Genomic DNA, 14075 nt, shown 5'->3' with positions numbered 1-14075 from the left:
CGGTAATTTGAAATCGCATAAAGGGAAGAAGATTAACAGCTATTCAGTAGGATTTAAGGTCCAAACTTACATCACACTCAATTTTTTACTGCATACCTTTGGTAAGTGCCGGAGTGAGAAGAGGTTTTAAAATAATTAGCACATGCTTACTTTTACCGCATGCCTTTGGTAAGCACAGGAGTGAGAAGAGGTTTTAAATTAATTGGCGCCCTGGCGCCAATTCAAGGAAATACGGTATATATTTACATTAAATAATATTATTTAAAAAATAAATAAAGCATGTATATGTGTACACACACACACACACACACACGTATATATCAGTGGTTCTTAACCTAGGTTTGATCGAACCCTAGGGGTTCGGTCAGGTGTAAGGTGGGGTTGGAAATAATTTGTACCCCTTTCAGATATCGCATTTAGGTCCCACTAAAACATTCGCATGTTGCACAATGAGATGTAAATATGGGATCATGTGTACATTCCTGTAACTTTCTGTTTGTAAAATATATCTTTATTAGTATTTCTTTAATATAGTAACATAATTAAATTAAGAAAAAACATTTTATTTTTCACTAAAGAAGGGTTCGGTGAATGCGCATATGAAACTGGTGGTGTTCGGTACCTCCAACAAGGTTAAGAACCACTTATATATATACATATATATATATATATATATATATATATATATATATATATATTATATACATATATACATACATACATACATACACACATATATATATATATATATATATATATATATATATACACACATATACATGCATTATTTAATTTTTTATAATATTGTTTAATGTAAATATATATATTATATATAATGTGTTCTCACTTCTGTGAGCGTTTTGAGTATCTAGTCGATAGAAAAGCATTATATACTGTAAATTTAATCCATTACACACACACACACACACACACACACACACACACATACATACATACATACATACATACATACATACATACATACATACATAAATATATATATATATATACAGTATATATATGTGTGTATATATACATATATATATATATATATATAAAATTTACATAAAAAAATATATAAACTTTCTATTTTTGAGATGTATTTATGGTTCGCTGACTCACACTCCAGAAGCCGGCATATCTCTCTCACACACACACAAACACAGCGTCTGCCCGTCCCTTTGTCTTGCCTTCTTGTCACCAGTCAGGATGCATTCATGGCCTCACAAACAGTCGGAAATTAGGTAAACCTTTTTTAAAAAAACAATTTTTTTAAATGCATTTCCCTCAGTCTAGTGTTAAAAAACTCAATGTCGCTGAAGAGCCCGGGGTTGCTGAGTCCGTCGAGAAGAAATCTCTTCCTTGCATGAATATAGTTGTTAGTGTATAATCCCACATGGCTGACAATACAATAGGAAATATGCCTTATGGGGAATGTTTGCATGATTAAACGAGAGCTCGGGTGTTGCAAAGAGCCGTGCGCTGACATCACAAATGGATTTTCTCTGGTGTGTGCGTGCGGGGGAAGCGGCCCTCCACCCCAAACAGATGAGACAGGAAGCCAAAGGTCACACGCTGAAGGGAGACACGGACACATCAAACGAGGAAACGTGTTGTCTCTGGAGGATCACAAAGACGTGGAGGGGGCCGCTTTAGGAGCGAGAATCCTCCCCTGAGCCCCTTTCCGTGCCAGACTTTCACCTCATACTTTGTGTTCATCGATTGTTCACAGTTTACACAAGAGCAGATATGGCCATTAAAAATGTTTTTTTTTTTGGGAGAAATGTGTCGGAAAAGTGAGAAACAACAACGTTAAAAATTCATTCATGACAGTTGCTGTTTGCCCCTCGCTCATTTTCATAAAGTTTGATAATATGGTGTGGGTGGATCCATCCCAGTATCAATAATATCAATAGTAAGGATTGTGTCAGCATTGATCACTATTTTTCAGTTGTTTTTATTTTTGCTTTATTTTTGCTTACATTTTTAACTGTTTTGATTGTATTTATTTTTTTTAGAAATGATTTGAAATGGTGAAAAGCACTTATAAAAAGGTCTTATTAAATAAATGTAAATACATGTGTTATATTTTCCTCTCGCATATGTTTTTTTGTTCAGAGCCAATTGTAATTTTTGCCTTCCGTGTGATTTTGCACTAAATGTACTTTATTACAATATACTTTATACCAGTGATTCTCAACCTTTTTTCAGTGATGTACCCCCTGTGAACATTTTTTTTAATTCAAGTACCCCCTAATCAGAGCAAAGTATTTCTGGTTGAAAAAAAGAGATAAAGAAGTAAAATACAGCACTATGTCATCAGTTTCTGATTTATTAAATTGCATAACACTGCAAAAATATTGCTCATTTGTAGTGGTCTTTCTTGAACTATTTGGAAAAAAAGATATAAAAATTACTAAAAAACTTGTTGAAAAATAAACAAGTGATTCAATTATAAATCAAGATTTCTACACATAGAAGTAATCATCAACTTAAAGTGCCCTCTTTGGGGATTGTAATAGAGATCCATCTGGATTCATGAACTTAATTCCAAACATTTCTTCACAAAAAATACATCTTTAACATCAATATTTATGGAACATGTCCACAAAAAAATCTGTCAACACTGAATATTGCATTGTTGCATTTCTTTTCACAGTTTATTACATTCATATTTTGTTGAAGTATTATTCAATAAATATATTTATAAAAGGATTTTTGAATTGGTGCTATTTTAAAAAAAATCTCACGTACCCCTTGGCATACCTTCAAGTACCCCCATGGGTACACGTACCCCCATTTGAGAACCACTGCTTTATACAATAGTGGAATCATCGTATTAGTTTGCCTTTTTTATTGTTGCATGTTTTTAATTGTTAAAATCCAAATAAACACCTCTTGATGAAAAATATTTTTGTTCTCCTTGTCAACATGATCAACAAAATAAAGGTAAGGTCACACCCATCAAAATATAGATAATCAGCGGTTCCGGCCCCGTATAGTCAGTACTTGGTATCGGATTGTTTCCAATATCATTGGTATCGATGCCAAAGATCGTGCCAGAATCTTATCGTTATTTTTCAAGGTTCCCTTTTGCTTCATTTATGCTTTTATTTTGAAGTGTTTGATTCTAAATTGTTTAAAACTGCTTTCCACTGCTGTACCACGGCAAGCAGGAGCACCTTGAAAGGTACCTTACTGATATTTATTATCATTTTTGTTAAGTGTGTTTGTCACGAGACAACAGTAATTGTTGCCTTTGTTGAGTTAATTTGACGACTTTACTATTTTTATTATTTTGCCTTTGCATTGTTGCATTTATTTTTGTCAAAATCTTTATAAATACGTATTTGGATACAAATATTTTTGTTCTCAAAATAAACATGCTCAAAAACCTAAAAGGCAAAATTCGCACATAAAAATGGCGATATCGGCGAAACTAGTACTTTGTATCAGATCGTTGCAATATCGATAGTATCGATACCAAAGATCGTATCTAAATAAGATTGCAATATATATATTTTTTTTTAATTTACACTTATATTTTAACTGTTTGATCGACTTGTCCAGGGTGTTCCCCACCTACCGCCCAAATGCAGCTGAGATAGATTCCAGCACCCCTCGCGACCCCGAAAAAGGGACAAGCGGTACAAAATGAATGGATGATTGCAATATTTTACAACTGCTTTTCAGTACGATTCAGCGACTTTGAATGCCTTGAAAGGCCCCTTATATAATAAATGTATTTTTTTTTTGCTGTTGAGAACAATAGTAGAATATGCCTTTGTTGAGTTATTTTGCACTAAATCAACCTTATTTTGTTCAAACAATTGCATGTAAAAAAAAAAAAAAAGGAAAATAATTTTATCATTTTGTTACTGTCACACTGCCTTTGCGTTGCTGTGTTTATAAACTGTTAAAATCTTTACGAATACATAAATCTTGGTTCTGTCTGTAAACATGAAAAGATAAAATCACCCCAAAAAATATCGATATTGGCGATACTGGTCCAGATCGATACCAACATTTTTCTGCATCGTTCGCAATTTCTTGATAATGCTTTTCCAGTGAAAGGGATATTTATTGTAATCAGGCGACTAGCATTACTCCAATATCTCAAATGCACGATCAGAATGTTAAAAAGAGACTTAAATGTTGCATGTGTGATACATACAGGTGCAGTGTATACATATAACGTATAATGTGCGAAGAAACCAAAACCTTTTCAATACATAGTTCTCTTATTGACGTGCCCCTAATCTTACACAGAGTGTATCTTTAATTGTACATCGTGTGCCTTTATTTTCATTGTTTGGCTGTTCTTGTCAGGCAATAACAGGTCAAGTTGTGACATATTCACATTTGCATGACATATAAATACAGTATGTCTAGCTAAGGCTGGCCTTTTTTTCCGTGCATCCGTCAAAACCTGTCATTGTGTCTTCAGCTGGGAATAAAATTGCATTTATAGAAGCCATCTTAACCGATGTGTTTTTTAGTAGGTTTTCCTCCAGTACATTTTGGTATTTTATTACCGTGATGCCTGAATGTGTGCTAACAAAAAAAAAAGTACATGTTAAGAATTTCAACACAGTGTCATTGAGTGCTTAAAGAGGGTAACTATGTAATAAGTATATTCTAAGCATCACATCATTTTTAATATACTGTACATGCACTTCAAAACTGTAAACAAGGTAAATTCAAGTATTAGAAACACACTAACAGTGAAACTAAGTATTATTGTTTGTATCAGTTTTACTCCTGGACTTAATATTTATTCTCAATTATTTTCACTTTTTTTAATTAATGTATGGTTTTTGATCCTATTACTGCACCATGCTTACATCAACTTTTATTTATCACTGTTTTTTTTTTTCATTAGTTATCTACAACAATCTTACCCTGTAAACATTTTCATTGTCAATTCACAGAATATTACTAATAAGTGCATTACTTTTACAGTAAAATCTACAGTAATTTATTGTTAAGTTAAATGCTGTGAAATAAAAGGTTATGTAATTGTTTTTTTTGTTTTTTACAGTTATTAGTCGTAAGGTTTCAGTACATTTTTATTACAGTATTTTATTGTGAAATATTGTTAAATGCTGTGAAATACTAATTTATTTTTTTTACAATGTACAATTCAACTATTTAAATCCCATTATTTAATTAATATAAAAAGTGCTAATCTGGTAGATATGCCCTGCTTCCCTTTTTTGGGGGGAATGTTTAATAATGCATACTTGTGTGTATAAAAATATATCCAAACTTAACTAATCCATCTTAATTCAAACATATTGTGAAGTAATGTTTTACCTTACATTATCCATTATGTAAAAACTAATATCAATTTAATGTATGACATGAACTATCCCTGAATGGTGGATGTTACTTGCAAAACTCTGAAATAAATACAAATAAACTTGCCACTTTTAAAGATTTGTTCCCATATTTTTTCAAAGTTTTTTTTTTATATATATAATAACCAAAACACATTTATGTAGAAAATTGTAGGTAAAAAAATCCAAGTTACAGCAATTTTGTACAGTAATTGGATGCATAAACGAAGCAACCATTTTCATCTTTAAATCCATGTTTAAGCCTCCATCTCCTATTTTTACATGACTTTTCTTCAGTGTAATTTTTGCAGCATTACAAATTAAATTGGTCAACTTTTTAAAACATTTTTTTCGCTGCGCTTTTTAATTGGCCTTTATGTTAAGCTTCATTTCAATACTTGTAATGATTGTCGCATTAAATTTAATTGCAATGGGGAAAGACGCAGGCATATTTATGATACTTTTGCTTCTTTTTTTTTTTTTAAACTTCAATATTTCTTCTTATATAAAGGCCACTCACCATAGCAGGAGAGGACATCTGCAGAGTGTCGCTCCTCACCTTCCTCTGGAGGTGTCCTGCAGGGGGATCTGTGCATGAAGAGGTGGAATTTGCTGAAGGCGGCCTGTCCAGCATCCAGTGTGTGGCACTCCTGCAGGAAGGGGCTCCGGGACTTGTCTCCGTACGTGTGACCTTTGCATTTGGTCTCAGTCCTCAAGTGGTCCGCCTGGTGGTCCCGACCCTGTGCTGCAGAGGGGCTATAAAACGCATCCATGGAGGTCATGTCGCTGTATGCACTGCACGTCTCGGCGTTCATGGCTTTCAACTTTACACAAAAAAAAAAAAAAAAAGTGAAAAACTTTCTCCCTCTCTTTTTTGCAACACACACACACCCCTCCTCACACACACATGGGCGCGCAGCAGCTGCTTTTGCTTATATAAAAAAAAAAAAAAAAAAAAAAGCGTTCAGAAGTTGTGGATCTTTGAGCAAACACCCCCTCAGGTCTGACAAAGAGGTCCGTAAAGGATGAGGATGGGGATGACCTCTCGCCTTGTCAGAGACCTTTTGCCAAGTGCCGGGTGACGTGGACGAGCGAGGCCGCTTATTAGGAGGGAAGTGCTGGAAGGAAAAAAAAAAAAAAAAAGTTAGTGAAAAAGGGCGTGACATGTGACATTCATTGAGTGTGCAGACAAATACATGAGTTATGGCCGGGTGGAACACAGTTTCATGCTTCTTCACTAAGTGACCCCAACAATGCACACAAGTCAATGACTTCATTCATCTGCATCCAACAAACATATGCAGCTTTGTTTCTGTAACTTACTTCTTACATATTTTATATATTGATCAATTAAAATGGCCAAATTGGGGCCCTGAGCAACATGTACAGCTTTAAGGCGTTGGCAGTATTAAAATTCACCAGATTCCAACATTTATTCATTTGTGACTTTACAAAATGTACAAAACCCAAAACCAGTGAAGTTGACATGTTGTGTAAATCGTAAATAACAGAATACAATGATTTGCAAATCCGCTTCAACTTATATTCAATTAAATAGGCTGCAAAGACAAGATATTTAATGATGAAACTGAGAAACTTTTTTTGCAAATAATCATTTGCTTAGAATTTAATGGGAGCAACACATTGCAACAAAGTTGGCACAGGGGCATTTTTACCACTGTGTTACATGGCCTTTCCTTTTTACAACAGTCAGTAAACATTTGGGAACTGAGGAGAGTCATTTTTGAAGCTTTTCAGGTGGAATTCTTTCCCATTCTTGCTTGATGTAAAGATAAAGTTGTTCAACAGTCCGGGGTCTCTGTTGTGGTATTTTAGGCATCATATTGCACCACACATTTTCAATGGGAGACAGGTCTGGACTACAGGCAGGCCAGTCTAGTACCTGCACTCTTTTGCTATGAAGCCACACTGTTGTAACACGTGGCTTGGCATTGTCTTGCTGAAGTAAGCAGGGGCGTCCATGATAACGTCGCTTAGATGGCAACATATCTTGCTCCAAAACTTGCATGTACTTTTCAACATTAATGGTGCTTTCACAGGTGTGTAAGTTACCCATGCCTTGGGCACTAATACACCCCCATAACATCACAGATGCTGACTTATGAATTTTGCGCCTATAATAATCCAGATAGTTCTTTTCCTCTTTGTGCTGGAGGACGCAACGTCCACAGTTTCCAAAAAACAATTTGAAATGTGGACTGGTCAGACCACAGAACACTTTTCCAATTTGCATCAGTCCATCTTAAATGAGCTTGGGCCCAGCGAAGCCGGCGGCGTTTCTGGGTGTTGTTGACCAATGGCTTTCGCTTTGCATAGCAGAGTTTTAACTTGCACTTACAGATGCAGTGACGAACTGTTGTTACTGACGATGTTTTCTGGAGTATTCCTGAGCTCATGTAGATTTGATATCCTTTACACACTGATGTCGGTTTATGATGCAGTACCGCCTGAGGGATCGAAGGTCGGTTATATCATTGCTTACATTCAGTGATTTCTCCAGATTCTCTGAACCTTTTGATGATATTAAAGACCGTAGATGGTGAAATCCCTAAATTACTTGCAATAGCTCGCTGAGAAATGTTGTTCTTAAACTGTTGCTCACGCATTTGTTCACAAAGTGGTGACCCTTGCCTCATGCTTGTTTGTGAATGACTGAGCATTTCATGGAAGCTGCTTTTATACCCTATCATGGCACCCACCTGTTCCCAATGAGCCCATTCACCTGTGGTATGTTCCAAATAAGTGTTTGATGAGCATTCCTCAACCTTCTCAATCTTGTTTGCCACTAGTGCCAGCTTTTTTTAATCATGTTGCAGGCATCAAATTCCAAATGAGCTATTATACATTTTTTAAATAAAGTTATCCAGTTCGAACTTTAAGTACCTTGTCTTTACAGCCTATTCAATTGAATATAGGTTGAAAAGGATTCGGTTTTTATTTACCATTTGCACAACGTGCCAACTTCACTGGCTTTGGGATTTGTTTGCTCCCGAAAGCCAGCATTGTTCATTAATAATATTGTTGCGTCCATAATGTTTTCTTTTTCCTAAAATTTCAATGATTTTTGCTATTTTTCCACACAGATATTTGATGTGAGGTTTTCACCACACCTGGTGGTCTAAACTGACACCCAAAAACCTACAGTAAGGAAGGGCTACATATGGCCACATCGCTGGGTGGATCTCGCTGACAGGAAGAAGTCTGCTGAAAATTATGGAAAGTGCCACGCTACATAGCAACTGATTGTGTGGTCAGAGTTGTATTTGCCACCAGACAGTTTAAGATATTCGACACTAGTACACTTCCTAATTTGTCACGTTTCATGTGTCAGGTAAATTTTAACGAATGGGGCCCTGGGAATCCCCTTCCTACTGTACTTTCATTTGTTTTTTATATTCCTGTGTTATACATTTTCCAGTTTTACTTTAATATGTACTTTCCAGTTTCTAAAAAGCATGAATTTGGTTTTGTTCAAGTTGAGATGTATATTTTGTCAAAATAGCATTTTAATTATTGTATTTGTTTTGTTGTTACTCGCAAGAGTTGCAGCAAGTCCTCAGAACAAAAAAACATTTGTGTCATCAGCAAAAACCACAAACTTTAAAATACTTGATACCTTACTCGTATCATTGACGTACATCATAGGTCTTCAAAAAGTGGTATGCAGATGGATCATGAAAGGTTTACTCATTTTTATTTTTAAAAAATATTCCACATGCAAACTTGGCCACTGTCACGTTCGGGTTGCATGTCTGCAGTCCTCGTGTTTCCCAAGATGCGGCAGTACAGGCAGGAGTTGAAGCAGCATGCAGGTAAAGGTTCTTTTAATTCCAATGACAAGGCAAAATACAAAACAACGTGTCACCCGGAAGCGCACGGAAGGCTTAAACGTAGATTTCTTACCAAAGCATCTAAAAGGCATGGACGTAGGAAGTAGCACTAAACTAACATGAAAATAACTACTCTAGCATAGACTGAAGAACGTAGCTGTCGCCAGGGGCAAACATTAAGGGTGTGTGATTAGTGATTGCAGCAGGTGGAGAAACTAATTAACAAACAGAAAACGATGTGTGAGCTCAAGCACGTCGAGCGACTTACCAACCTTGAGACCTCTACCTTCAGGAGATGGGTGGGGTTAGCGGTAGCGGTGGTGTATATTGTAGCGTCTCGGAATAGTTAGTGCTGCAAGGGATCCTGGGTATTTGTTCTTTTGTGCTACGGTGCGGATGTTCTCCCGAAATGTATTTGTCATTCTTGTTTGGTGTTGGTTCACAGTGTGGCGCATATTTGTAACAGTGTTAAAGTTGTTTATGCAGACATCCTCAGTGTGACCTGTATAGCTGTTGATCAAGTATGCATTGCATTCACTTATGTGCCACATATATAATGTGACTAGGCTGGCACGCTGTTTCTATGTAGAAAAAACAGACGTGACATGTTGTAAAGGACGCTATATGCAGTGCCTTCAAGACACGCCCCCAATATTGTTGTCCGGGTGGAAATCGGAAAAAATTTGAGAGAATGGAGGTTTTCGGGAGGGGCACTGAAATTCAGGAGTCTCCCGGAGAAATTGGGAGGGTTGGCAAATATGAACTATTGACGGCAATAAACTCTTTGGATATCTTTGTATTGAGCAATAACAAGGTACCTGTAGGATCAGCTTAATTTGAAAATCTACTTTATACAGGATGTATAAGCAAAGAGTCTTCATTCCAAATTTCATATCAGTTTGGAAGTCCTTTGCCTGGATAGCAATGAAGTACACAAACTATTTAGGATCCAATACTGACCCTTGTGGAACGTCACGGCTAATGTATGCATATTCTGACCGTATGCTAAGTGTTCCTGGGACATCGGTCACATTGTGTCTGTGTACAAAACCAGCACTAACACTGCATGTGCCTCACTGGGAACACTGAGAATTACCAAGGAAAATTTGGAAGGTGCTAGAAAATTGTTGACGGTAAAAATATAAATAGCGCCTCTTAATTCATGAATGGAAATTATATATATCAAACGAGGGCCCCCACAGATTATGGGGCTCCACACAGCACATGATCTACCTCTAAGGAGGGGCGGCCCTGGTTGAATATGTAAAAATGTCTTTTGTTGGGAAAAAAATAAATTGAACAAAGTATGCACAAAAAAACCTTAAATGACAGAAAATAATGATATACTATGAATATTTTAGGGAGGTATACATTTGTGAAAACTCTCATTCATGCATTCACCCTCTCTTTAGTCATCATGTGTTGCGTCCTTGCATGATTTTGAATTTGTCTGGTCTTCTGCTGAGGTTTGTCCGGCAGGTTAAATACAGATAAATCAATACATAATTAAAACATATATATATTTGGTAAAATATGAATACATCATTTAAGATATTATTGTAATGTACAAATATTAAATGTGTTGAAATTGCTCTTTGTGTGCTGCTGAACTGCAAACTACCGAGTGTCCCCAAAGTCTGGATACATGCAAATACAATACAAATATTGAAAAAATACATACATTCAAAATGTTTAATATATGTGATAAAACTAAAGGAGATGTTAATAAATAGCTATTTTAATTTATTAATTTATTTTACTATGTTTTTATATTACAGAACAGCAATATTTAATACATACATTTTATCTACTATAATTTTATTTATACACTGTATAGCACAGGTGTCGAACTCAAGGCCTAGGGACCATATTTTGCCCGCCACATCATTTATATGTGCAATGTGCATAAATAGAAGTATTTGTTCTTTCAATTTCGACATAAAAACTAAAATTTGCATGCAATTGCATATCTACTAAACATAACTACATCATGCAACAAGATATTCAAAAACATTTTTGTGCAATTCCAATAGGGCCAATATTGGCCCCTTGGTTACTGGCCTAATTCCAGATATATAAACAGGAATAATATATACTTTTATTATTAAATCAGTTTGAAGAAACTCAGCGGCAGGAAGAAACACAGTCTGCAGAGCATCAGCACCCCTCAGGATGAGTAGGAATCTTCAGGCAGAGCCACCAGTCCAAGACAATACCTAGTACAACGCAAAAAAGGATAACATGCAAGGACATAAGCCATTGGTGAAATGGCCAAAGTCTAACGAGGAGTGGGAAACCATCAACATACATTTCAGCCTTATCCTAAGTAACTTCAAAGGATCAGCCGAAAAGAAGCTGGAGAAGATGGGTGACCTGAGCTACAGCTACGGAGAGAAGAGATGTGGAGTGAAAGAACAAGTCAGAAAGAAAGACATACTTCCCACCCCCAAATCTCATCAGCTTCAAAAGATCCATCTATTTGTAAAAAAAGACGACAGCTAAGGAAGTTTTGGAGAAAAACAACCTTCTTCAAGAGTTAAAACTGCCATCCATCCATTTTCTAGCACTTATTCCCTTTTGGGCCGCAGGGGGCCCTGGAGCCTATATCAGTTACAATTGGGCGGAAGGCAGCGTACACCCTGGACAAGTCACCACCTCATCGCAGGGCCAACACAGATACAGACAACATTCACACTCACATACTAGCGCCAATTTGGTGTTGCCAATCAACCTATCCCCAGGTGCATGTCTTTGGAGGTGGGAGGAAGCCGGAGTACCCGGAGGGAACCCACGCAGTCACGGAGAGGACATGCAAACTTCACACAGAAAGACCCCAAGCCCGGGATTGAACCCAGGACTGCTCAAGACCTTTTGTATTGTGAAGCAGATGCACTAACCCCTCTTCCACCGTGCTGCCCAGAGTTAAAACAGAGGCTCTCAAAACTCCGCCGAGCGGAAAGCCTAGGGATGCGTCAGAAGAAGAAAAAGTCAGAACTGACTTCTGCAAAGACCCCTTTAAAAATTTGAGAAAGGGATTTTCACAAAAAGGGTGGATTCCTGAAAACGTCAAAAGACCAGGTTGAAGAATCTGAGAATCATCTATACTGATGAGAAAAAACATGAACCAATCACTGACATCCCTCCAATATCACCCTCACAACATCAGTTTGATGTCAGCCCTCCCAAGCTGAGCGAGGTGAAGCAGGCAGTAAAAGGCCAGATCGGCATCTGCACCAGGCACTAATGGTGTTCCGTATAGTGTCTACAAGGGCACTCCAGATGTTCAGAAATTCCTGTGGGAAAACATGTAATTTTCCTGAAGGAACTCTCCTGACGGAATAAATAAAGTACTATCTAATCTAATCTAATGAGTGGTGTAGGACAAGCAAATCTTCCCGAAAGCCTGGCAAAAAGCGTGAGGACTGCCTATCCCAAAAGAAAAAAACTCGAGCACCATTGAACAGTTTTGCCAAATAAACCTTCTGAACATCGAAGGCAAGACTTTCTTTAACGTATTGACACAGCGACTAAGAGTATCTGAAGAAAAAACACTTCATTGATACGTCATTCCTAAAGGCTGGCATTGCAGGCTTCTGTTGATACTTGGGACATAAACAGCATCATATGGCATCAAATTAAGACTGCGAAAAAAGAAGGAATCGATCATGTCTTTTTCCTTGATCTGGCCAACGCCTATGGATCAGTCCCTCATTACTGTGGACTGCCTTTGAATTCTTCCAAGTGCCAACTACAATCACATAAAATACTATTTACAGTTTTGCCTCACAACATCAGGCTTCACCACAACGTGGCAATCTCTGGAAGTAGGCATCATGGCTGGGTGCACCATCTCCCCATTGGCCTTTACGATGGCAATGGAGATCATTATTATGGCCTCGAAATGGGTGGTTGGAGGACGACAACAATGTAGTCAGAGATTACCACCAATTTGAGCCTAAATGGACGATATAACAAAACTCACAACAACTGTCCCCTGCACCAAAAGACTGGGGGACAAACTTCATTCAAATATAACCTGGGCACAGATGAAGTTAAAGCCAAGCAAGTGCAGAAGTATCTCCATTGGGAAAAGTCAAGTCACAGACCACAAATTTCATGTCAGGGGAAGACCAGCACCAACTGTTTCTGAAATGCCAGTTAACAGCTTTGGAAGGTGGTACCATGCAAGGCTCAAAGACACCGAGCAGTTTGAGCAACTAAAAAAGGATACCATCACTTACATGGATGGCATCAATAAAACTTTGTTGTCAGGAAAACTCAAGGTGTGGTGTTTTTAAATTTGGCATACACCCGAGACTCTTGTGGCCTATAACTGCGTACGAAATCCCCATTACAAAGGTTGAAAAATTGGAACGTGTGATAAGCAAACAGGCTTCACGGTGGCAGAGGGGTTAGTGCGTCTGCCTCACAATACGAAGTTCCTGCAGTCCTGGGTTCAAATCCAGGCTCGGGATCTTTCTGTGTGGAGTTTGCATGTTCTCCCCGTGAATGCGTGGGTTCCCCCCGGGTACTCCGGCTTCCTCCCACCTCCAAAGACATGCACCTGGGGATAGGTTAATTGGCAACACTAAATTGGCCCTAGTGTGTGAATGTGAGTGTGAATGTTGTCTGTCTATCTGTGTTGGCCCTGCGATGAGGTGGCGACTTGTCCAGGGTGTACCCTGCCTTCCGCCCGATTGTAGCTGAGATAGGCGCCAGCGCCCCCCGCGACCCCGAAAGGGAATAAGCGGTAGAAAATGGATGGATGGATGGATAAGCAAACAGCTGAAACAGTGGCTTGGAATTCCAAGATGCTTCAGTTCCATGGGACTTTATGGGCATGGCAAATTGGAGTAACCAATCTCAGGTCTGGTGGAAGACATCA

At 37.7% G+C, this 14075-nt stretch overlaps 1 protein-coding gene across 2 annotated transcripts in view; it reads right to left on the bottom strand.

The window, feature by feature from the left end:
* Positions 1-14075, bottom strand: part of LOC133542813 (homeobox protein aristaless-like 4) — a 71072-nt gene that overhangs the window by 51343 nt on the left and 5654 nt on the right. Inside the window, exon 2 of one of the 2 annotated variants that reach the window (XM_061886998.1) lies at positions 5860-6457. In XM_061886998.1, coding sequence (XP_061742982.1) covers positions 5860-6154 — 295 coding nt within the window. In that variant the 5' untranslated portion in view covers positions 6155-6457. The remainder of the gene's footprint in view (positions 1-5859; positions 6458-14075) is intronic. The other variant, XM_061886999.1, reaches the window with a different exon arrangement.

The sequence above is a fragment of the Nerophis ophidion genome, linkage group LG25, assembly GCF_033978795.1.
Source record: "Nerophis ophidion isolate RoL-2023_Sa linkage group LG25, RoL_Noph_v1.0, whole genome shotgun sequence".
NCBI classification, from domain to species: domain Eukaryota; kingdom Metazoa; phylum Chordata; class Actinopteri; order Syngnathiformes; family Syngnathidae; genus Nerophis; species Nerophis ophidion.
Note: the sequence above shows the minus strand (reverse complement) of the source record. Positions and strands in the feature narration are given on the sequence as shown.